The sequence below is a fragment of the Oncorhynchus mykiss genome, chromosome 2, assembly GCF_057628025.1.
Source record: "Oncorhynchus mykiss isolate SJ-2025 chromosome 2, ASM5762802v1, whole genome shotgun sequence".
Classification (NCBI taxonomy): Eukaryota; Metazoa; Chordata; class Actinopteri; order Salmoniformes; family Salmonidae; genus Oncorhynchus; species Oncorhynchus mykiss.
This window is the reverse complement of record NC_143023.1, coordinates 68,992,481-69,019,530: the sequence shown is the minus strand read 5'-3', so window position 1 is coordinate 69,019,530 and position 27,050 is coordinate 68,992,481. Positions and strand designations below refer to the sequence as shown.

General features: G+C 43.1%; 1 protein-coding gene across 2 annotated transcripts; it reads right to left on the bottom strand.

Annotated features, from left to right (window-relative positions):
• Positions 1 to 964: 964 nt before the first annotated feature.
• Positions 965 to 26,992, bottom strand: st3gal2 (ST3 beta-galactoside alpha-2,3-sialyltransferase 2). 2 transcript variants are annotated; one of them, XM_036954204.2, is made up of 8 exons: positions 26,509 to 26,992; positions 12,011 to 12,628; positions 10,716 to 11,563; positions 8,047 to 8,240; positions 6,915 to 7,094; positions 6,474 to 6,519; positions 4,869 to 4,988; positions 965 to 4,689 (listed from the first exon to the last, which is right to left on the bottom strand). In XM_036954204.2, exons 3-8 carry the CDS (start codon positions 11,058 to 11,060, stop codon positions 4,516 to 4,518), a joined length of 1,059 nt encoding a protein of 352 aa, XP_036810099.1. In that variant the 5' UTR covers positions 11,061 to 11,563; positions 12,011 to 12,628; positions 26,509 to 26,992; the 3' UTR covers positions 965 to 4,515. The 2 variants fall into 2 exon arrangements, with proteins under 2 accessions (XP_036810099.1, XP_090062082.1); XM_090205956.1 differs by having other exon boundaries at positions 10,716 to 12,628.
• Positions 26,993 to 27,050: the final 58 nt, after the last annotated feature.

Below are 27,050 nucleotides of genomic sequence, written 5' to 3'. Positions count from 1 at the left end.
GTCTTCTCCATAGGTGATGATCAGATTACCTATTTATCTGGTCAGTCTGATGCTAGGTAACGATGTCCAGCGTTAGTACAGGGGCTGATGTGTTGTAAGTGCTCTTACTGCCCCACTGTAGAAAAGACCCAGAAAACCACAATTTTTTCATGTTGCTTTTATTTTCACAACAGCATGTGATTAAAAACAGTCCATCACACACACTGAGGTTTTAAGTAGTAAGGAGAGAGTGCTTACAACCAATGACAGTCATAATACTAATGAGGATACTATTGGTAATAATGATAGTAACACTGATGGTACCATCAGTCTGTTGTCGGTATATATTGTTGTTGTGCACAAGAGACCTCTAATGAAGAGCTGGAGATGAAACCATCAAAACACTGCAACAGCATAGATGCTTCATAAGAGACCATTCAGTTATCACTAGAAGCCACTCAAGCCAGACCCGATGAACTCAAATACATTCAAAACTATCCATTACGGAATAATACTATCAGGGACAGCAGAGTTGAAAAGGATTTCTCACCTTTTACACAGTCAGTTCCCCACAGTGTACACAGCAATCGAACAACATATTGGGGAACATACTGTATCCTTATGCACGTTGAGCTAAAACGTGGCGTTCAGCTTCAATGTGCTAGCTTTATTGTTACAGTAGATATGGGTATTGTCCTGTTGTATAAACAGTAATTACATAAGTAATTGGGAGTAACGGAATTAAAGTTATGTCCAATCATTAGAACCATGTCCATTGTGTTTGATTCTCTTTGAGTATGTATTGCACATTTTATTTCTGGCGTAGTCAGTAGGATCACCCAGGAAAGTGTTGGGTATACAGTGCCTTGCGAAAGTATTCGGCCCCCTTGAAATTTGCGACCTTTTGCCACATTTCAGGCTTCAAACATAAAGATATAAAACTGTATTTTTTTGTGAAGAATCAACAACAAGCGGGACACAATCATGAAGTGGAACGACATTTATGGGATATTTCAAACTTTTTTAACAAATCAAAAACTGAAGAATTGGGCGTGCAAAATTATTCAGCCCCTTTACTTTCAGTGCAGCAAACTCTCTCCAGAAGTTCAGTGAGGATCTCTGAATGATCCAATGTTGACCTAAATGACTAATGATGATAAATACAATCCACCTGTGTGTAATCAAGTCTCCGTATAAATGCACCTGCACTGTGATAGTCAGTCGTATATTGCACAAATCTGGCCTTTATGGAAGAGTGGCAAGAAGAAAGCCATTTCTTAAAGATATCCATAAAAAGTGTTGTTTAAAGTTTGCCACAAGCCACCTGGGAGACACACCAAACATGTGGAAGAAGGTGCTCTGGTCAGATGAAACCAAAATTGAACTTTTTGGCAACAATGCAAAACGTTATGTTTGGCGTAAAAGCAACACAGCTGAACACACCATCCCCACTGTCAAACATGGTGGTGGCAGCATCATGGTTTGGGCCTGCTTTTCTTCAGCAGGGACAGGGAAGATGGTTAAAATTGATGGGAAGATGGATGGAGCCAAATACAGGACCATTCTGGAAGAAAACCTGATGGAGTCTGCAAAAGACCTGAGACTGGGACGGAGATTTGTCTTCCAACAAGACAATGATCCAAAACATAAAGCAAAATCTACAATGGAATGGTTCAAAAATAAACATATCCAGGTGTTAGAATGGCCAAGTCAAAGTCCAGACCTGAATCCAATCGAGAATCTGTGGAAAGAACTGAAAACTGCTGTTCACAAATGCTCTCCATCCAACCTCACTGAGCTCGAGCTGTTTTGCAAGGAGGAATGGGAAAGAATTTCAGTCTCTCGATGTGCAAAACTGATAGAGACATACCCCAAGCGACTTACAGCTGTAATCGCAGCAAAAGGTGGCGCTACAAAGTATTAACTTAAGGGGGCTGAATAATTTTGCACGCCCAATTTTTCAGTTTTTGATTTGTTAAAAAAGTTTGAAATATCCAATAAATGTCGTTCCACTTCATGATTGTGTCCCACTTGTTGTTGATTCTTCACAAAAAAATACAGTTTTATATCTTTATGTTTGAAGCCTGAAATGTGGCAAAAGGTCGCAAAGTTCAAGGGGGCCGAATACTTTCGCAAGGCACTGTACTTACTAAGAAACATTCCATGTAAAACACAGACATAAGGTGGAGACATGTTTTAACCACTAGACACAATGCCATCGGCTGTCATCTTGAACACGATACCTCAGCAGATACGAATCACAGACACAATGGCAAAACACTGATTGAAAAGAGCAAATGAATACAAGCATAGTCATCAACTTTACCTGTTTCTAGTCACAGATAAGAGTTGATTTTCTTTCATCTCTAGATAATGAGTTGTTTAAAAAGCAACAGCATAAAGGAAGCCTCTACGTGGCTCCAAGAGAAAGGCAGAGTGAATCATATGGGTCCAGAAGGCACAGCTCTCAGCCAGGCGAGACCAGGGGGGGTGGGTATAATATAAGGTGTATGGTCTAAGTCAGAGAAGACATTTGAAGCCCTCAGAATATGTGTATGTGTGTAAGAGACATGGCTGACACGCTGTTATGATCACAATAGCAGTACCCATAGTAGAAGGGGCTTTGGGTTTGTGTGAATGTCCTGTGCAGACTAAATCAAGCTTAAGGTAGCACACGTGTACTGAGGTTTATGGTGCACTGCAGGAAAGGTATGTCCAACACTGGGACAAGGCACGCAAGCATGGATGTGTGTGTGTGTTGTCACATTGCTGTACATTTCTGATATGTGTCTATTTTGTTATGAGGGGGTCTAACTGAAAATCTCACTTTGACAACACTATGTAAATCACACAATTTTGTTTACAGCACTCTCTCTCACACACACTAGTATGGAGTGAGGGCTGATAAAAACTTACTGGCACTCCGTAGATGTCCTTAAAGTATGTGTGTCAGGTAGAGACACATACCTGAAACAAAACAAACATTCCACACAGAAATGAGTACGTCTAGGGAATCAGTTACAGTGATCTGCCCAACTCAATGTCAGAGTGTCAGATAAGAACGCCATGATGTGCAAAGGATATATATAATACAAGTATATATCATACAGTACATAATGGTATATACCATATTTATGATATCATCATAGGATTACACAACAGCAGAAATCCTTAACTGAATGTCACATTGCCAAACTGGCTAAGAACTACTGCCGCCAGGACTAAAGACAGTTTTTACATTTAACTAAACTAGCACACGCCCTTATCCAGAGCTACTTACAAAAGCAATAGGGTTAAGTGTGTTGCTCAAGAGCACAGACAGATTTCTAACCGAGTCAGCTCAGGGATTTGAACCAGCAACCTTTCAGTTACTGGCCGACACTCTTAATTGCTAGACTACCTGCCTAGACTACCCGCTAAGCTACCTACCTTTTTAGAGTTCATAAACTCTGATCTGAAAATATAGTGGCATTTTTTACTAGCAGTCCGGTTAGTTATGTTGTGCCATATTACTTTCCATTATCAAGTGGCCATCATTAGACACAGAGGAGGCAGCCTTCAGTTTGTCCTATGTACATATAATGTATGGGCCTCAGAGTGATGCAGTATCCCTTAACAGGCAGCAGGTCATTTTAGTGTGAGCTCTTTGTACTCAGTCCTATACTAGTGGTATTAGCTCTAAATGACCAAGAGCATTGTGTGAACGGTGTATGTGTGGAAGAGTGTGTGTGTATGTTAATGAGTGAGTAGTGTTAGTCTTATCGCGCGCGATATGTCTGCTTGTGTTGTTGTTGACCATGTGTAAGCCTCTCCCCAATCCACCTAATTAGCAGGATGATTAGTCACTTAAAATGGTTAAAACAAATCAAACGGTTAATACTGTATATGTGGTCAAATCCCTGTGGGCCGTACATACCTTCAACATGATAGTAATATAATTACAACAGTAAGCCTCTGGACTTCCAACCACGGAAACTTCAACTACCTAGTACTCCCAGCTCCGAGGGGCAAGGGGGCTTTAACAGCAGCTATACAGGTGGGTGTGAACACGGCAGGGGTAGATCAGTGTCTGTCACTTGTTGCCATGACATTTAGGGTGGTGGCTACAGAGTGGGAGGGGGGCTGAGTCTCTGGGTGTGAGACCCCTAAGGCGTGTGATGACTCAACCCCCTGCGGATGAGCAGGAGTTGGGATTGTGGATGGGACTGGTTCACAGGTCCATACAGTGGCTAGACCAGACTTCTCCGCCCCCACTACATTATTCCTATAGTTCTGACCGTTCATTTCTCCTCAGGGCCGAGGGCTATGGAGGTAGGCCTGTTGGGGGCAGAGTGTGTAGTCACATGTAGTTCCACTCACAACCATCAGCATCTTACCCTCCTGCACAATGGGAACAGGGTCATTAGGCAACGTATGATCTAGTGTTATGGAACCCTCTCTATGCCAATCACAAAGAAACAGATAACTAAGCACATAAAGATGGTGGTGATGGTTACTCTAGTGTTCCTGTAAGCCAGCCCACCACACCTCCAGCCCTCACTTTCCTGGGAAAACTGTGATCTTTCCAGCCTTCGCCAGGGAGTCAATGATCTGGGCCTCGTAGTCTGCGTCATGTACCCCTGTTTTCCGGAACTCTCCAGAGTAGCGGTTCTGCTCCCAATAGTGGTGCCAGTTGCCTCGACTGTCAGCGCCAAAGCCAAAAACATTCACCTGGAAAACAAGACCAAGGTTTTCAAACATTACAGATAGACCAACAAATCCTGTTCATGTCAATCCTAACAGACCGAGAGACGAACGTGGGTGTGTGTGTGTGTGTGTGTGTGTGTGTGTGTGTGTGTGTGTGTGTGTGTGTGTGTGTGTGTGTGTGTGCGTGTGTGTGAGCGCCTCACTTCGTCACACACGTGCAGAGCGAAGAACAGAACCAGCATGCCTGTGGAGGGGTAGCGTCCGTGGTGCCTGGTCCAGCGGTCATGGATGTACTTGAAGAAGGCTGGGTTAAAAATCTGAACCTGTGGAGATAAACAGTTTGTAAAGAGTTGACTTACCATTTATTAATAATTCTTCCTACATTTGTAAATGTCAATAAGAAATCACTAAATAGCCATTTACACATTTAAACATTTGTAATTATTTATTCATGATTTATATGATAATGAATAAGGTGTTTGATCATAGTATGTCCACCATTTTTTATTATTAATAATGTTCTAATAATGTACCAGTTATAAAGAAGTTATTGTCAATTCACAAGATTATTTATAAGGTATTTATATATATCATGAATGGGATATTTATAAATTGTGAAATGAATGCATTTGTAAATGTCATTACATACACTTACTTCTTCAGTTGTTGATTAATGTAGAGCCTTAAGAAACATTTAGTAACTATATATACTTTATAAACATTTATACATTTCTTGTTACTCCCCAAAAGCTGGCTACATTAGTAGACAATACCTAAAGCTCCACCAACGGCTAGAAATAACTTAAAACATGATATGGTCAAATAAAAAGTATGCAATACAAGGTAGAACATCTATTTAAATTAAAAACAGAGCATCTACAGAATCGCATTCATTTCTTCCTTGAACAATTTCAGTTATATATTTCCTAAGGTTCACAACTGCAGCAATTAACAAAGACCTGATAAATCACAAGTGATCATCAACCATCGGCAACTTGCACTTGACCCAAAAGCATATGTGCAGTGCCATATGGCCGTTTAACACTGAAATAGCCGGGCCTCGATTAATAACAATAGCTGGCAATGACGCAGCCTTGGGGCAGCTACATTCTAACAGAGCCATTTTTTCCCTTCGTTTAGGCAGGTCTAAAGAAACATTAGGATATTAAGACTTTTGCACATTTTTGGTTGACTGAGTGAAGGAAATGCTGTAAATTATGAGGACTCGATGTATTGTGAAAGATGAGACGTTGAGGATTGTAAATACTGCTTTGATGTCATACAAGCAAGCCAGAGACCCGTCCAAACGTGCACTTCACATTTCCATTTCATAAAAGTCATGTCATATACAGCGTCAACGTTTATGATCATTATGTTTGTACACTTATAAGATGACATAGCGTCATCCCTTAGGTTATTCTGAACAGAATGAGCCTGCTTGTCTACTGTGAAGAAAATTGGCGAGACCCACGCACCTGTATGCAAATTATGATCCGTTTGTATAACTTAGCTAGTCGTACTGGCTAATAGAATAAGCTTTTAAATTATGCCCACCGGACCAAGATTTCGATTTATAATGGACCGCTTTTGGATTGCATGTGTGATATCAGGGATGCAGGGCTGTGTTCCAAACAAAACAACTACAAGTGTGCTTGCTCTAGTTCCTCAACAGCACAGCTACACTCTTAGAATAAAAGGTGATACCTAGCACCTAAAAGGGTTCTTCAGCTACAATTATGTTCCGTTGAAAAGTACCATTGACTGACACATATAAGAGATCGGAGAGATTCTGATGATAGATGTAGTACCTTGTCTTTGTCCACCCGTAGAAACTGCTTCACAGGGGCGTAGGTACTGAGAGAGAGAGAGAGAGAGAGAGATGAAACACTCTTTTATCCTTTACTTTCTAAATTGCTTTTAAGTGATTGAATGATTCACAGATGGCACGTTCCGGTGTTTCCACAGAGAGAGTGCTCTGTTGATGATGTGCTCTGACCTGGACTGGGAGGAGAGAGCGAAGAGAGAGCGAGAGAGAGAGAGTGGCACTGTGCTTGTGAAGGTGTGAAGCAGCAGGTCACTTTGAACATGTGAACAAAATCTGCTAGTGTGAAAACGTGTGTGTGTTAAAGCAATATAAATGGAGCTGGATTGAGTTTGAATGTGTAGGACTGTGTGTGTGTGTGTGTGTGTGTGTGTGTGTGTATGTGTCCATGCGTAAATGCACATGTGTGTGTGAGCATTGCTCTTACAAGCGGATCTGTCCAGTGGAGAGTGCGCTGGTGATCCACAGCAGGTCCAGGGTCTTGAAGGGCACCAGGACGAAGCTGACATTGGCTGCCAGGTTCTTGGCACTCTCTGGGTACATGAAGTGGTGAGTGGTATGGCTGCCTGCATCCTCCTCATAGCCCACCGTGGGAGCCAGGTTGATCCTGAAGGACACAGACAGGACAGACACAGGGAATTAGACCATGCTGGAAGTAACTCCAAAGACAGACAGACAGACAGACAGACAGACAGACAGACAGAGACAGAGGGATATCAAGACATTAGGGAAGAATGACAGACAGACAGACAGATGGATATCAAGACATTTGGGAAGAATGACAGACAGACAGACAGACAGACAGACAGACAGACAGACAGACAGACAGACAGACAGACAGACAGACAGACTAGTAGCTGGTTGGGCCCACGCAGGCAGGCTTCAGAAGGCAGCAAATGGCTGCTGATCCCTGGATGCTGTGCTGAGTTTCATTACTGTTATTTATCCACCCACACACATTCTACTGTCATTAAAAACACTCTCTCTTTCCCCTATCTCATATGCAAACCCACTGCCGTGCTTAGATATTGTCACTGATTGTCTCCATCCCTGTCCATGGATTGCATATGTGTTATGTGTGTGTGCAATTGTATAGTGGACTGTATGCATGGCTGTGCATGTGTAATGTTTGTGTGAGTATATGCTATGTATGTGTCTGTCGGTCTGTGTGTGTTTGCAGACAGACAGGGAGAGGGATTAGCTCAGTAGGATTTAGTGCATTACCGTTATAATCTATATGTTTTGCTGCCTTTATCTTCTTAAGACACAAAGCTGCAGCCGAGGGAGAGCTGCTGGTCACATGACCAATTATCCAGCCAATGAGGAGGGAAGATTTCATCAAACATAATCAGACTCAAGACATCAGCAGAACCCATTGTTGAGGACACCCTACGCCCCCTCCCCACCCACCATAAGGGTACACAATATTCTGCAGAGATACGAAAGCTTACAATCGTAGTATTATACACGGTATAATACAACTTAATTAACAGCTAATAAACAGATTTAGAAAACAAGCATCCTCTTTCTCTCCCACCCCCTCTCCTTCCCTTCCTCACCTCATGATGTAGTTGTGGCCGTCTATGGTGGGCCCATACCCAGCCCCACGCATGTTGCCTGAGTTCCCCACCACTGCACAGCGCAGGCAGCGGGCGGGGTCCCAAGAGCCGTAGGGGGAGCGGCCTGGGATCACCTGGAACAGCCGCAGCAGCACCTGCTGGATAGTGTGGGGCTTGAACTGAGGCTGCAGCATCTACATGCAGGGGGCGACAGAGAGGCAGCACGGTCAGGAGAGCAGGCAGTGGCAGTACCATAGACTCATATGGGAGGACAGGCCACTGAGACTGGCTGAGGAGAGGGGGATGGGATGGGAGAAGAAGAGGTGGTTCTGAGGGCAGAAAAGGACACTCTTTCCTCCACCAGGATGTCGAAATAGGGCAGAGGGGGAGGGTGTAGTAGTGATTCATGAAAAAAAGAATAGGAAACTGAATATTTAAATGAACGTGAAAAGAGGTAAGATGTTTTGGGGGGAAATGGATGAGAGAGGACATCTATGTATAAACACTGAAGGTGAAAATGAGAGGCTGTTGTTCAACACCTGGCTATCTGAGCGCCTCCCAACAAAGAAACAGAATAGTTCCATCAGACTATTGGCACCTCCTTCAAATACCTCTCCCTCTCCCACCAGCAACCCTGTTTCTCTCTCTCGCACAGCTGCTCCCCCCTGCCACCTCCTCCCCAATTCTCAGTTTCCCCTACATGACCCTCTCACTGTCTCTCTCTTTTCCTCTCTCCCCATTGCTCCCCCTCTACCCTTTCCTCTATCTCTCTTGCTCCCTCTCTCATCTCTCTCCCTCTCCTCGATGCCAACGCCTGGCACTGCACAGCGGATTTCTGCAGGGTCACTAATTCTTGGCAGATGTTTAGTGGGCATTGCTGCTGCCAGACAGTGTCTTTCCTGCTCTGCTCCTGCTCTGCTCCTCTCAGGCTTCATTGTAGAGAAACTATGACTATACTCTTCATTGCACCTCTCCCTTATACCAGGTATATACACTGAGTGGCGCAGCGGTCTAAGGCCAGTCCCTGGTTTGAATCCAGGCTGTATCACAGGCTGTATCACTGCCTAGTAGGCCAGCATCCTGGAATCGCCTCTTCACGGTTGACATTGAGACTGGTGTTTTGCGGGTACTATTTAATAAAGCTGCCAGTTTAGGACTTGTGAGGCATCTGTTTCTCAAACTAGACAATCTAATGTACTTGTCCTCTTGCTCAGTTGTGCACCGGGGCCTCCCACTCCTCTTTCTATTCTGGTTAGTGCCAGTTTGCGCTGTTCTGTGAAGGGAGTAGTAAACAGCGTTGTACGAGATATTCCGTTTCTTGGCAATTTCTCGCACGGAATAGCCTTAATTTCTCAGAACAAGAATAGAGTGACGAGTTTCAGAAGAAAGTTATTTGTTTCTGGTCATTTTGAGGCTGTAATCAAACCCACAAATACTGATGCTCCAGATACTAAACTAGTCTAAAGAAGGCCAGTTGTATTGCTTCTTTAACAACAGTTTTCAGCTGTGCTAACATAATTGCAAAAGGGTTTTCTAATGATCAATTAGCCTTTTAAATTATAAACTTGGATTAGCTAAGCAATGGTTGCTGATAATGGGCCTCTGTACGCCTATGTAGATATTCCATTTAAAAAATCTGCCGTTTCCAGCTACAATAGTCATTTACAACATTGACAACGTCTACACTGTATTTCTGATCAATTTGATGATGGACAAAAATGGACAAAAAATGTGTTTTTCTTTCAAAAACAAGGACATTTCTAAGTGACACCAAACTTTTGAACTGTAGTGTATGTTATTTACCTTTGTGTAGCATAAGATCAATCAGTCAATGTGCATGCAAAGAACACATTGAAACAAACCATTTTTTTTTAAATACCCACAATAGAGCATGTTGGGAAATATGACAGATGGTCAAGGTTTTTGCGAGTTTGTGCTGATTGTACTGTACCTTTATATCCAAAATATTGGGTAGAAAAGTGGACCATTATACTAGATTATCAACACATGTACCCTAAAAGGCACCGAATAGAGATTATATGTGTATGTCTGAAGGTACATTATGTGTATGTGGATATTTTTGTACCCCCGAGAACAATACTGTACTCTAATTGTACCCTTTTTTTGAGAGTGTAAGGGGCCAGCACTCTGCTCAAAGACTAGCCAATTCCATAACAGATATGTTCCTAAAACAATATCTTCTAACCAACTCAAAATGGCAGACTTTTGACTTTACAGGAGATGCATTAATCCTAATCTATGCACTCCTTCACCTTTCCCTACCTCATTAGTTCCTCCTCTCTCTAATCTCGTTTACTTTACACTGTTTCGGCACTGGCCGGTCTACTTCTGTTTACAATCTCACCTAATTATCTAGTGGGATATATATAAAGCCAGCAGCTCAAGGACGTGACGCTAAATAGGCTAAACCTCTGAACTCCCACCTCCTCTACGTTAGTGTTAGAAATAACAACCACTTTTATCCAAGTGATCACATAGGCTTGATTTCCTTACAGTAATTCAAACAGAACTTCCAAGGACATTTACAGCTCTGTCTTCTTTTAATATGATTGGCAGAGCTGCTCTCATTCTTTCCATGGAGACCAGAAGAACGAAAGAGGATGGGTAAAATGGAGTAAAAATAGGTGGTGTTCAACTGGATCACTTACCACCCACCAATAGTAGACATCTGAAGGTAGCTGGATGTTGTCCCGTGTCCACACGGGGGAAATGTCCGGGTCGTAGTTCTCATCAAACCAGTCCGACACCCCAGGGTCTCCCACACAGCGGGGGCAGGCACATGTCTTCTCCTGCTGGGTGCCCTCTAGAGGGCTTAGCTGGTGGGCACCAGCGTAGTTGGGCACTAGTTTAACTCGGCGAGACTCCTCCCATCCGGGTGGGTCTAGGTAGGGCAGGCCGACGCCCCCCCTCAGGGAGATGGAGAAGAAGAGGGAGGTGAGAAAGACCAGGCCCAGGGAGCCCAGCAGCACCCACACCCTCAGTGAGCACCGCATGCCCCCTCCTCCACCGTCGCTAGACCCCGGCCGACACCCCCGCTCCACGCTGGCCCCGCCTGTCAACCAGGGCCTCAGCTTCCCTGACCTCTGGCCCCTCGCCCCCCCAGGGCCGCCCCACACCCAGCCCCAACCCCAGCGCCCCTCCCGGTGCTGGGTGACGGATGGCACCCGGCCCCCCCACTGCCATGCACCGCTCCCTGCCACTGTCCCCACCCTACTGGCCTCAGCTCCACTCAGCGTGCAGGCTGGCTCACGCTGGCTCAGAGAGAACACTCTTCCAGTCCGTCAAACAGAGAGAGGGAGAGCCGCTGCACCACAGTGTGTCTCTCAGTGTCTCACACTAAACAGTTTCTCCAAGAGTTGTGTGTTGCTCCCTTCACTCTCTGTCTCTCCACACGTGGCTGCCGCTCTTCACACCTTCCACCCAGCCCCGACTTTCCACACACAGCACTGCTCAAGTCCTGGATGGGAGCTCCAGCAGAGTGTCTGCACATAAAAAACTGACGAAATCAACACAAATTGTACACTGTTAGTCTGAGAACCTGTCAGAGCCTATCACGCTGCGTTAACCTTGGTTAGCAGTCGTATCCACCTACAGTGATATCCATGGTAAAAGTCAGGTACTGAGTCATTAGTGTCATCTCAGAGTAGCAGAGCTACTCAGGACCTTGGGTTCAGCTCTGAAACATAGGGTCTGGAGCCCTGTAGTCTAGTTCTCATTGAGGCTGTGAGTGGTGTGTGTCCCTGTGTTGGCAGACTGAGCATCTACCAGCCATTCTAATGCCCTGGGTCCAGGTTCTCTGTCTAAATTCCAGTGGTTTTCAGCCAGAGTAAAAACAGAATACAGTAAAACCCCCGAAGTAATCAAAGCATTCTGACCATAATGACAAAGGGGACTGACCCAGAATCTTAAGAAAAGTAGATATGGTGACCTTAAAACAGCTTACCAATGAATGATCTCCAAGGAACCGTGAGGCAATGAGTGACTCGATTGAAAAAAAAGATAAACCAATCAAAATCAAAAAATCCCATCACTCCATCTGGCGCTGATCGTCAAACAGGACAGCAGGGAAGCGAGGGGGGCTCAGTAGCTGTCCAGCAGTGGAGATTATTTGTGTATATGTGTATGTGTGTGAGGCTGGGCCACTGCCTGCCAGTAGCAGGAGCAGTAGGGTTTAATTGAATTCTGCGGTGTGGTGTTGGTGGAAGTACAGATTGTGTCAGGATAATGTGCCCTGACCTGCTGTTCTGCCTAATCTGTAATCTCGATGCTGCGGTCGCCTTCCCACCACAGTGCCCGCTCTCTGCCAGCCAGATGCCAACCTTCTGCCCAGTGGCCCTCCAGTGCCCTTCAGAGTGGTTTAGTCCTGCTGTTAGCCAGTCCTTGGCTGTATGTGTGTCCACCTCTCGATCCCTGACAAAAAGACAGCCTCACAGGGAAACAGAGGACCAGATAGACACCGTGGCCCCTGTAGCTCCTATATCTCCTGCTCCCTATCTACTTGTTTCCAGATCCCTGTCCCCCTGAGACACCAACACACTGTTGTTCAGGAAGCAGTAGACCCCTGGAGAGAGGAGATAAAATAAGTGAGGGTGTGAATCAATAGTGCATTTATAACACACAGGCATTGTGGTGATTCCCAGGAATATAGATACTGACATTTACCTTGGTATTTGACTTTATGACAGTATTTGATTTTAAAGCTTTTGTGTCGTTCAAGGTATTGTGTCTACTGTGAAGAAAGCCACGTCTGAGCCCCTCTCGGCCTTTACTCTTTCCCTTGGTCTTTATACACAAACACACAAAACAGAAGTAGAATTTGTCCTCACAGTATAGCAGATTCTCCATCTCCCATATTCCCCTGCTTCAGCCTAAAACCGCTTTCCATCTCTACTGCTTATGCTCTTTGACTTCCTCTTTCCTCCCAAACACCTCATTTCCCTCTCATTCTCAGGCTTGTCTCTGAGGACAGAACAGAGGATGTGCTTCTATCTTTGGGCCTCTCCTAGGAGCTTATAGATGAAAAGAGAATGTCTCTACAGTATGGCTAAGGCACTCTGCTGCCAAAGACCAGAGATGACATGTAGAAAGAAAGAGACAATCACCAAATAATGTTCCACAGTGACTCGACCATAATATGCTGGCAATTATGCAACCACAATACAATACAGAGCTCACAGAGAGCAACAGTGTAGGTAAGCTCTTGGGCAAATCCATTTGAATTCAATCCCTTTTTGATTTGTACTAAATGTACAAATTACATTCAGCATCACTCCGTCAAGGGACATATAGTATTCTTTCTATCAAAGATATCTACATATATTTCAAGATTTTGTGTATCCTTGGAAATAATCAGAATGCATGTAAACATGACAGTTTATTCCCCAAACACAATTCAACACAATCACAATCACTTTTTTGTCTTTAAATAATTGAAGCATCCTTTAACACAATCTTAACACCAAACAAATACTTAGTACTTTATTATTATTATTATTTATTGTTGACCTTGTTGTTAGCTCGTATCCCAGTGATAATGCCATGCATTACATCTGGGAGGAAAACACATCTATTTGCTCAACTTCCCATTGGCTCAACTTACCCCAAGGCAAACATTTGACTATATCAGCCCACACAGCTACAAGGATGCACTTTCATGCTAGGTTTAGGAACTCATATTCAAGCTTATAGAGACCCCAACTGAAGGGTATAATTTTAAAATTATCCCCTTTAGTTTAGATACAAGCAACACAAAAAATGTATATGAATTGGTGAAAGTCATATTTTCCCCCACAACTTGCTTACATTTGAGTCATTTAGCAGACACTTTTATCCAGAGTGACTTACAGTTGTGAGTGGATACATTTTCACACTGGTCCCCTGTGGGAATCAAACCCACAACCCTGGAGTTGCAAGCACCATGCTTTACCAACTGAGCTACACAGGACCATAGGAGACCTATTGAAATCATAGAAATATAGATAATAGAATAGACATGACCGTTTAAGTTGACATTCAAAGGTGGGTGGACCGGCAGCCATCTTTTTGGTAGTAATTATAAGTCAAATGTCAATTTAATTTGAATGGTGTACCAACTAAATTGCAGTGGTCTGAAGGGATAGGTCCATTCTATTAATTATATTTCTATGATTGAATTGACACCAACCCTGTACTCCAGAGTACGTTGTGTCTGAACTGATGGCGGCACAACACAACACCTCAGTAAAGTAGAGTCTACGCGTTTTTAGATCATTTACGTTTAAAGTTTTTTTTAAATAATTATACAACAGCTTGACAACCCTGTTTGTAAGTGTTTAAATGACATCAAACTCAACCTTTTATATTTTCCAGTGATGAAGACATGCATGTCTCATGGTATGGCGGGGTATGACAAATGGGTCAACTTTCGGACCACTTCTTCCATGGGCAAACATGTATGGCAGGTTTTGTTTAAATCAAACGGGATGCTGTCAAATAGTGATTGATTTCAAATGGATTTACCCCCTTACATAGACACCTGTTGTAATTACAATGTTTGAGCTATTGGTAAAAGGTGTATCAGTGTCTGTACTCTGTTCTCTGTTAACATGGTACTATGGCTTTCACCAAAGAGGAGACTCCAGGTTTCCATGACTACCAGAATAATAGACTGGACTGCTTCTTTGTGCGGTCAGCAGAGATGTGTGAGAGATGTGAGAGATGTGTGAGAACGCTCACTGAATCAAATTTACAGAAAGACAAGGAAAGACTAAGAGACAGAAAAGACTTATGAGCAACAAACACTTCATAGTTTACAAGTGGGCCAGCCTGGGCTTACCAAAATGCTTCCCAAAACAATAGCATACAGCACACACTAATACTCAGGAAGAAGAGATCAGTAAAGTACACACGGGCAGTGGAACAGCCTAGCTCCACTGAACTAAACAGGTGGCTATGGCAGGCTGCTGGGTACTGCTGCCTCAGCTTCAGATTCAATTATAGGCACTGTGATTCCATGTGGGCGTAGTGCTAAAAGCTCCAATAATGCCTTGCATTGTTCCCAATTAGAAAAAATATATATCTTAGATTACATATTCACCAGCAAGCATTACATTTGTTCCTTAAAGCTGTGGAGCCTACTTAAGGATCCTTGAGAACAGGGACATCAAAAAAGAGCAAGAAAAAGAGAAGGAGAGGGAGAGAGATTGAACGGAGCGTGGAAGTTGGAGGGAGATTCAGGAGAGAGGATTGAGACTTGAGTGATTGCTACCTGTAGAGAGATACGCTATATCTATCTTCCTGTGACAGGAAGATACAGCACAAGCAACAACCACATGCTTGGCTCTGGTCTCACTCACTGCTCCTGTATGATGCAGTGGTCATGGTGCATGTCAAGTCCGTGAGTGACCGCACCCTCAGTCGTCTCTTCCGTTAACCCACACACTGCATGCGCACACACACACAAAGTAAGACTCTTTGTTCCATCTCTGTCCTGATTTTGTACATGGGGTTGTGGGGGTCTGGGGGCGTGAGGTGCCTCTGTTGCCCTGGAAACATTGACTCACAGCTGGCTGCCATGGCATTGTAGCAAAAAGAAGTGATGAAAAAACTACTTCAACAGTAGACGTTGTATCATGACACAAGGCGAGGCCCAGATGCAGACAAAGGAGGCAAATGGTTGGAGTCTTACAAAGTTTATTAATCCAAAAGGAATAGGCAAGAGAATGACAGACCTAGCCACAGTGACAGACCTAGCCACAGTGACAGACCTAGCCACAGTGACAGACCTAGTCACAGTGACAGACCTAGCCACAGTGACAGACCTAGCCACAGTGACAGACCTAGCCACAGTGACAGACCTAGCCACAGTGACAGACCTAGCCACAGTGACAGACCTAGCCACAGTGACAGACCTAGCCACAGTGACAGACCTAGCCACAGTGACAGACCTAACCACAGTGACAGACCTAGCCACAGTGACAGACCTAGCCACATTGACAGACCTAGCCACAGTGACAGACCTAGCCACAGTGACAGACATAGTCACAGTGACAGACCTAGCCACAGTGACAGACCTAGCCACAGTGACAGACCTAGCCACAGTGACAGACCTAGCCACATTGACAGACCTAGCCACAGTGACAGACCTAGCCACAGTGACAGACCTAGCCACAGTGACAGACCTAGCCACAGTGACAGACCTAGCCACAGTGACAGACCTAGCCACAGTGACAGACCTAGCCACAGTGACAGACCTAGCCACAGTGACAGACCTAGTCACAGTGACAGACCTAGTCACAGTGACAGACCTAGCCACAGTGACAGACATAGTCACAGTGACAGACCTAGCCACAGGGACAGACCTAGCCACAGTGACAGACCTAGCCACAGTGACAGACCTAGCCACAGCGACAGACCTAGCCACAGTGAGAGCTCCAGAGGAGTATTGTGCTGTCTCTTAGGTTTTTGTATGACCCTCGCTATGGCATTGTTACCACCAGCTCAACTGTATGAAGCAGTAACAGTGCTCAGATAATACAAAGTAGATGAGACAGTATGGGAGTTAGTGAGAATAAATATAATTTGTCTGTGTATACATGTGGAATATGGCACAGTAGGCATATTTCATAATTAGCTGTTTTATCATGGATATGCTATATTTCATACCACTTAAAACTGACTTTAGACTTCAGATTTTTAAACTATAAATGTTCTCTGTAGCCCTGATGTCCTCTCCTCTTCCCTCCACAGTGCTTACTGTTCAATAAGTCCTAGCTTGGAGGTCTGTTCTCTGAGGACTGACCAGCTACTGCTGAGTGTGTGAGTCAGCTCAGCTCCCTGCTCTGTTCAATGCCATAACACTGTAATGCAGCCTGGCTACTGTCAGAGGAGAGGCCACTTAGCAGGACAATGGATACCACCAGATAGCCAGTGTACTGACTCACTTTATTAAATACCAACAATGTAAAATTACCTACTTAATTTCCAGATTCTCCACATATTATCATAATTTTATCAAATTCAACCAATGGTGACTGCGGGTGCTCGATGAGCAATAATGCAAGGCGGACGTTCCATTGTTAAGGATCATTGGTATTTCATTGTTGTTGAATTAGGGTTGTGATATTTTTAGCTGTCCTTGACAAAATTGCAGAAACAAATGCGTGGCAATAAAGCACAGCTGAATAGAGGATGAATAGAGAATAAATTGAGGCTTCACACAGAGGGCTCTTAAAGGTCAAGTACCCCTCCCTCCCTTGCTGTCCTGTTCCTCCTCCCACATCGTCCCTCCTAACTCTCTCTCTCTCTCAACCGAGTGGCCCCTTTAACCTTCTCATTGTCGATCCTCACTCCATATCACATTTCTCAATCATTTCACTGTCACATTCTGTCCCTTTGCCATATTCAATTCCTTTCTATCTTCATTACTCAATACAGCAATCTAATATTGCTCCTTCATCGCTCTCTCCCTCTGCCTCTCTTCCTGCCAGTTTGTGACCATTGAAGGTTCTCACAGACTCCCAGGTCTGGGGCCCGTTGCCAGGGCCCGCCGCAGAGCCCATCCATCCAGTGGAAAGCAGGGGTGACAGAGTCCTGGAACGCAGCCTCAGCTAGTCTGGGCTGGTCTGACACAGTTAACCCCTAGCTGGCTCACTCACTACCACTTAGGATACAGTGGGCATGTTATGAGCATGGCCTACCTGAAAAAAAGCTCAGTTATACTGGATTAGCCTAAAACGGGAGGTATATGCAAATGCAATGAATATTGTAAAACCCAAGAGACTAAACATGTACAATTACCCAATGAAAAGGAAAACAGTGGTAGGCTACAAGATGGGGTGGATAGGATATCAAGGTCTGAAGTTCCCCTGTAAATAAAAGGTGTGTGTGTGGGAGAAATGGGATATTAGATTCATGAAGCGTCTCTTCTCCTGCCAGGCTTGAGCACACATCAAATTTCCCAGGTGAGGACAAACTTGTTACTGACAGGATCAAAAGCCTGACTGCACAAAGCCATCACATTTTCTGTAAGCTGATGTGATGGCTGTCTCTGCAAGGAGACTATCCCATCTGTTAGGAATCCAGAGCCAGTTACGGCAGTAGCTGAGTGTGAAAACACACACACACACACACACACACACACACACACACACACACATACACTGGAAGCATTTTCTTTTTTAAAGACGGCATGGGTATAAAATAAATACAGTTTCCCACTTTCTGCTTCAAAAAGGGGTTTCCTAAAGTGGAATAAGGAGGGATGTCCTAGTCCAACTATGTGTTGTTACAGATAGCTATGCAAACCGGATGTCGTCTCAATGAGCCCGACGTCAACATATCTACCTCTCTATCGGACATCAGTCTGCATGACAACCTGCCTATTTACAGCACACTTACAGAGGTCCTTGTGCACAAAGATGTTACAGTAGGTTACTTCGCAATTGAATCATTGTGTGAATAACCTATTTTAGGTTGTGATGGAGGATGCTCCGTACAGTAACCTACTTAGAACTCTCACCGGACACATTTTAACAGCACTCTGTATGGCCTCAGAAGTGAGTAACCTAGTTACAGCTGTGTCTATAGGACTTCTGCTGGCACTTTCAATTCCCTGGGTAGCATATTATTAACCTAGTAAAAGATCAAATTGATGAATGTTGTTGAGCTCAATTGGAAAATACTTCAGAGTGGACTATATAAGTCTACATGTCTAGCCCTGTACAAAATGTTTTTCAAAATCCTCAACGGTGCAACAGAAAATCCGGTCCCACTGGGCACAGGCGTCAGTTCAACGTCTAGTTTTGATTTACATTTGGTCGAGTTGTCAACTAACGTGAAATCCTCCCCAAAATTCACCATGTCATTTGATTTAGGTTCAAATTTGGGTGAAAAAAATATGAAATTCCCTTACTTTGATGACTTTTTTAAAATGCAATTCAGTTTTCCATGTTCATTCAACGTCATCACATGAATCAACGTTTCCACATGAAGTGGAAATGTTGATTCAACCAGTTTTTGCCCAGTGGGGTAACACTTTAATTAAGGTACACTTTAAGGGGATTGTAAAGGGGTTTATTATTGTGAGCTAAATATTAGTTAATATATATACTGCACAAAAATATAAAAACATAACATGCAACAATTTCAAAGATTTTACTGAGTTACAGTTATTTTAAGGAAATCATTCAATTGAAATAAATTCATTAGACCCTAATCTATGGATTTCACATGACAGGGAATACATTTGGCCTTAAAATAAAGGTAGGGGTGTGGATCAGAAAGCCAGTCAGTATCTGGTGTGACCACCATTTGCCTCATGCAGTGTGACACATCTCTTTCTCATAGAGTTGATCATGGCTGTTGACTGCGGCCTGTGAAATGTTGTCCCACTCCTCTTCAATGGCTGGTCGAAAGTTGCCGGATATCGGCCAAAACTGGAACACGCTGTCGTACATTTTGATCCAGAGCATCCCAAACATGCTCAATGGGTGACATGTCTAGTGTGTATGCAGGCCTTGGAAGAACTGGGACAATTTCAGCTTCTAGGAATTATGTACAGATCCTTGCGACACGGGGCTGTGCATTATCATGCTGAAACATGAGGTGATGGAGGTGGATAAATGGCACGACAATGGGCCTCAGGATCTCGTCACGGTATCTCTGTGCATTCAAATTACCATCGATAAAATGCAATTGTATTTGTTGTCCATAGCTTATGCCTTCCCATACCATAACCCCACCGCCACCATGGGGCACTCTGTTCACAATGGTGATATCAGCAAACCGCTTGCCCACACGACGCCATACACGTGGTCTGCGGTTCTGAGGCCGGTTGGACATACTGCCAAATTCTCTAAAGCAATGTTGGATGCGGCTTATGGTAGATAATTAACATTAAATTCTCTGGCAACAGCTCTGGTGGACATTCCTGCAGTCTGCATGCCAATTGCACACTCCCTCAAAACCTGAGGCATCTGTGGCATTGTGTTGTGTTACAAGAGTGCACATTTTAGAGTGGCCTTTTATTGTCCCCAGCACAAGGTGCACCTGTGTAATGATCATGCTGTTTAATCAGCTTCTTGATATGCCACACCTGTCAGGTGGATGGATTATCTCGGCAAAGGAGAAATGTTCACTAACAGGGAGGTAAACAAATTTGTGCATAACATTTGAGAGAAATAATATTTTTGTGCGTATGGAACATTTCTGGGATCTTTTATTTCAGCTTATGAAACATGGGACCAACAGTTTACATGGTATGTTTATATGTTTGTTCAGTGTAATTTATAAATCCCAAGGGGTGGCAGGGTAGCCTAGTGGTTAGAGCGTTGGACTAGTACCTGGAAGGTTGCAAGTTCAAACCCCTGAGCTGACAAGGTAATCTGTCCTTCTGCCCCTGAACAGGCAGTTAACCCACTAGGCTGTCATTGAAAATAAGAATTTGTTAAATAAAGGTAAACAACAAATAGGTACAGTATGATTAATTGGTTTAAATTGTCATTTTAGTGCTTGTCAAATAAGGTTTATACATGGCTGCACAGTTAGTAGTCCTTCATGGTAAGTTAGCTGAATGCTCTATAGGTCCTGGGCAGTATCACTGACAGTGTAGTCCCAGAACTGGATATTGAATTTGAGCCGAGACCTCAGCACCATATGGGTCAATGAGCACAGGCTCGAACTGACTCATTTAGTCTCTTATCTATTCCAACAAACCATGGCTGAATGACTCCTAAATTCTGTCGGTCCCATCATTAATTAGGCTGAAGAAAATGCATTTTCGCTAAAATCAACAATTATTCACATCTCAATAACACATTCCTACACACAGCTTACTGCTACTATGTTTTTTAATTATGTGTGTGTGTGCTAATTACAACGTAACTGTTATTTGATGTAAACATTATTTGAGTGAGTAAAAAAACTACTGAAATGAAACAGTGACAATACCAAATATAGTAAACAGGGTATGGCAAATAGCCAATGATTGACACAATCTGGACCATTGAGCCGGATGCCCGTGAGCCTACGCTCTGACATTCGAAGAATTTTGCGACAGGGATTTGTATTTCAAAGCTCCTCACGGAATGTTTAGGCTATACATACATTCCTAGAGTGTTAAGTGGAAATCCAATTCACTAAGCTATACTTCATCTGCCACAACACCTATGGCTATTAAGGCTATGTGCAATTAGGGCTACCGGTACGGTAAGTGCACCTATTTAGACATTTCTAACGTATACAGACCTCATTTTCATAAAACATATTAATCTCTCATGTGAAGTTTTATGACTTTGCTTACACCATTTTTTTCCTGTAAGATAAAAATATTTGATCAAACGTGAAAAGTCCAGTCTGGGCTAAATGGGTAGTGAATGTTCCCTTTAAGCCCATGGGGGTTCCTAATAAGCCCACCTCTTCAATAATCCATTTTAATTCACTTCCAAATGTTAAAAAAGTACAAACAGACATGTCTTATGTAAGCTTAAATTATAATCATCTCCCCTAAACATATTAAAATCAATTGATCCTTACTATTCATCATGGAAGAAGCATTCATAACAGGGGGTATGTTAATCGTATCCGACAAGATCAATTTGGGCTCAGGGTTTTGTTCTTGCCAACCAGTACACACCTGATTCAACTAATCATAGACTTCCATTAGTTGAATCAGGTGTGCTATTGCTTGGTTAGAACACAAACCTGAACCCACAATGGCCCTCTGTGGATAAGAAGCCATGCAACAAAAACCATAACACACCCAACTTTCAATAAATTATCTGAAAGCTGATTCACATTTGCTGTACTGCTATTCTTATGAATTAGTTCATCTGGTCTTCCTAAAGCCTGTCTGAAGACAGTTTCTAGTCTCCCTCTCTACTGTTGTATGACAGAGGTACATGTGGTGAACCAAAAAATAGAAACACCTGGATGAATTAGAGACAACAATATGACAATGCCACGGCCTTAACTGCATCCAATAGTCATCTTCTTGTCCCTTGTTTCCATTTTGCTCCACTACTTGTAGGTCTTTTATCCCTGATATCCTTCATGCTGATCTTATTCTTCTCTCTCTGCATCAAACGTCTTAGAGAGAGTACAGAGGCTTTTAATTGTTCTTCATTTTTATTTTTTTATTTAACCTTTATTTAACTAGGCAGGTCAGTTAAGAACAAATTCTTAATTACAATGACAGCCTACCAAAAGGCAAAAGGCCTCCTGAAGGACGGGGGATGCGATTAAAAATACAAATTAAATACAAAATATAGGACAAAACACACATCACGACAAGAGAGACAACACAACACTACATAAAGAGACAACAATGAATTCATCTTGGCAAAGGCACCATGGATAGATGCATGGTATTTTAATACATTTAAATCTGAAGAAAAAACATTTATGCTCAGGTTTATTGAATATTAGGGATATCAACACCCTATCCCCATGTGTTTCAATACAAACTAGGCTTAATAGGAGCATACTGGGCCTAATAGGAGCATACTGGGCCTAAACGGAGCATACTGGGCCTAATAGGAGCATACTGGGCCTCATAGGAGCATACTGGGCCTAAAAGGAGCATACTGGGCTTAATAGGAGCATACTGGGCCTAATTGTAACAACAGTGATTTATGGTGAAAAATACAGAATAGCAAAGTCTACTCATAAAATAAACTCAGCAAAAAAAAGAAACGTCCTTTTTCAGGACCCTGTCTTTCAAAGATAATTCGTAAAAATACAAATAACTTCATAGATCTTCATTGTAAAGGGTTTAAACACTGTTTCCCAAGCTTGTTCAATGAACCATAAACAATTAATGAACATGCACCTGTGGAACGGTCGTTAAGACACTAACAGCTTTCAGACGGTAGACAATTAAGGTCACAGTTAACAGTTATGAAAACTTAGGACACTAAAGAGGCCTTTCTACGGACTCTGAAAAACACAAAAAGAAAGATGCCCAGGGTCCCTGCTCATCTGCGTGAATGTGCCTTAGGCATGCTGCAAGGAGGCATGAGGACTGTAGATGTGGCCAGGACAATAAATTGCAATGTCCGTACTGTGAGACGCCTAAGACAGCACTACAGGGAGACAGGACGAACAGCTGATCGTCCTCGCAGTGGCAGACCACGTGTAACAACATCTGCAAAGGATCAGTACATCCGAGCATCACACCTGCGGGACAGGTACAGGATGGCAACAACAACTGACTTTGTCTCACCAGGGATGATGGTCGGATTATTGTTTATCGTCGAAGGAATGATGCGTTACACCGATGCCTGTACTCTGAAGCGGGATCAATTTGGAGGTGGAGGGTCTGTCATGGTCTGTGGCGGTGTGTCACAGCATCATCGGACTGAGCTTGTTGTCATTGCAGGCAATCTCAAAGCTGTGCGTTACAGGGAAGACATCCTCCTCCCTCATGTGGTACCCTTCCTGCAGGCTCATCCTGACATGACCCTCCAGCATGACAATGCCACCAGCCATACTGCTCATTCTGGGAGTGATTTCCTGCAAGACAGGTATGCCAGTGTTCTGCCATGGCCAGCGAAGAGCCTGGATCTCAATCCCATTGAGCACGTCTGGGACCTGTTGGATCGGAGGGTGAGGGCTGGGGCCATTCCCCCCAGAAATGTCCGGGAACTTGCCTTGCCTTGGTGGAAGATATTTAAATATTTACACATGTTAAGTTTGCTGAAGATGAACGCAGTTGACAGTGAGAGGACGTTTCTTTTTTTGCTATTTGGGAAAGTTTTATTTGGAAACGATTGGTTTGGGGTATAAATATACACTATAGACTACAATATTATGCAAAGTTAGTATTGACAATATTGAACAATATTTATTTCCATTTACATTCTGTATAGAGAGGGTGCTTTTTGTGCTACTGTACCCTTTAATCCCACCTGAGATAAATGTCACACCCCTCGACTTTTTCGACATTTTGTTATGTTACAGTCTGAGAGTTTTTGTTACTGGTCTACACACAATACCCCATAATGTCAAAGTGGAATAACGTTTTTCAAGATGTTATTTTTACTAATTAATTAAAAATGAAATGCTAAAATGTCTTCAGTCAATACGTATTCAACCCCCTTTGTTATGGCAAGCCTAAATCAGTTCAGGAGTAAATATGTGCAATTAGCTGCATGGACTGCCTCTGTGTGCAATAACAGGGTTAAACATTATTTTTTAAATTACTACCACATCTGTACCCCACACATAGAATTATCTGTAAAGTCCCTCAGTCAAGCAGTGAATTTCAAACACAGATTCAACCACAAAGACCAGGGATGTTTTCCAATGCCTCACAAAGGGCACATATTGGTAAAGCTGACATTGAATATCCCTTTGAGAATGGTGAAGTTATACATTAAACTTTGGATGGTGTATCAATACACCCAGTCACTACAACGATATAGATGTCCTTCCTAACTCAGTTGTTGGAGAGGAAGAAAGCCTGTATAAAAATATGGTAAGCAAATATACTAGAGTTGCATACCAAGAAGAGACAGTGAATGATCCTGAGTGGCCAAGTTACAGTTTTGCCTGAAATGTATGGCAAAACCTGAAAATAGTTGTCTAGCAATGACCAACAAACAATTTGACTGAGCTTGAAGAATTTTGAAAATAATAATTGGGCAAATGATGCACAATCCAGGTGTGGGAGCTCTTAGAGACTTACCCAGAAAGACTCAAAGCTGTAATTGCTGCCAAAGCTGCTTCTACAAAGTATTGACTCAGGGGTGTGTAAAGGAGATATTTCTGTATTTCATTTTCAATAAATTTGCTAACATTTCTAAAAACAAGTTATGCTGCCACTGTATTGACTGTGACATGTGGTACGACTGCTAGCATGAAAAACCCATATTTTCAATTGGCAAGAAATAGTGATGAATACCCATATAGTATGCTATCATGTGCATATATCAACACATGAATCTATTAGTTCTACATTATGATCACTTATCTTAAAGGTACAATTTGAGAGTCGCCTCCACACCAACATTCTTTCGAAACTTTGAAATTGGCCACAAATAGGAACTTACACATAACTGTCAATAACTTCATAACAAAACATATCATTGACCTATAATAATAACTGGTATGGATACCACAACCACATTGAAACATTAAATAGCAGAACATTAAATACAGAACGCCCCCATCCACATCGACGGGGCTAAAGTGGAGCAGGTCGAGAGCTTCAAGTTCCTCTGGGTCAAAATCACTAAGGTGCCATCCAGGACATCACTGAGGCCGAGCTCCGTGCCATCCAGGATTTCACTGGGGCCGAGCTCCGTGCCATCCAGGACATCACTGAGGCCGAGCTCCGTGCCATCCAGGATATCACTGGGGCCGAGCTCCGTGCCATCCAGGATATCACTGGGGCCGAGCTCCGTGCCATCCAGGATATCACTGGGGCCGAGCTCTGTGCCATCCGGGACATCACTGAGGCCGAGCTCCGTGCCATCCAGGACATCACTATGGCCGAGCTCCCTGCCATCCAGGACATCTATATCCCCAAGCAGCAAGACTGCTAAATAACTAACAAAATGACTAGACTAACTGTATTTGATTTTTAAAATCATGCACACTGACAGGCCTCACCACACACACACATAACATGCACACACATGTATACTGACTCAACACACATGCACACACACACTCACATACAATCTTCATTTATGCTTCTACTACTCTGTTAATCATACATCCTGATGCCTAGTCATCATCATGGAGTGTAAATCACTCCAGTATTCCTGCACATTGCAAATATGCTATTATTTGTATTTCTTGTGTGTTTTTGTTCTGCCTTATGTTATTTTTTTGTGCAAACTTGATATTGATTACTGCATTGTTGGGTTTAGAGCTTGCAAAAATGCATTTCACTGTACTTGTGCACATGACATAAAAAATTGAAACTTGAAGCTCACATGCATGATTCTAAATGAAGAAGTGAATTTGAAATGGACAATACAAACGTGTAGGCCTAATATGTCGCGTGCCCATTAACTTTTCCTATTCCTGGTGCAACAAAGTAACCAAGCCGGAGCCTCCACGCTTGACCTAAAACATTGTTGCCTACCAGTCAGGAACCAGTTGAGATGCACGCATCATAGGTTATTACTGTTAATTGCAGTGTCCCTACAACCCCTCACCCGAGCACTTGTCCTCCATCCTTCATGGCACTGCTGTATCTTAGCAACACTGGCAGATCGATGGGGCAGTTCAGAAATTGAACAACACCCTGTTTAAAACTGAGAGCTGACAACAAGATACAAAGAAACGAGATATCCTACATTGGTGACCACCAAACCGATGCATTAAACGGAAATAGACTATATCCCCAACATCTCGTAATTCTTTCACAAATATAGGCTTTTCATTCAACCCCAACACATCCTAATGAATAGTCTAATTAAAATGTAATTCAAGCAGTATTCTTGAAAGCCTTACCTTGTAAATCTGATTTCGCCAGCTTCTAAACCTCGAAAGCCATCACCAATCTGTGCTGTCTCCCCCCCAAAAAAATATATTCTAATTGAATTTGTCGTATGCATCTAACGATAGGCTATGTGTTTGCCTCTATGTACTCACGTTGTCGGAATGTAAATTAGTTTCCACTCTAAGCTACAATGAATGTATCAAAGTGAGAGAGGAAACCGTCTGACGAGCATTAGGCAAATTTCATCATGATATGTCGTATTCAGCCTGTGCAGTGACGAATCCAGATGTGAGCCTATATTGTGAAATGTTGTCTAGGTAAAATACAAAATATTTTGAGGCAGTTTCTTTTCCTGGTAAAAACACATCCCTGCCTTAAATTCGACAGGTAGGGCAGTGTTTCAGCGAGGAAGGATCTAGTTTCTCAGCTCAAACCCCGATGGCTGTGGCAGCTCCCGAAAAATAGAGATCCGCATTCCACTAGTATTCTGCCAGCAGCACAAACGAAAACGTCACTTTGCATGATAATGACGAATCATTAAAAATAAAAGCCC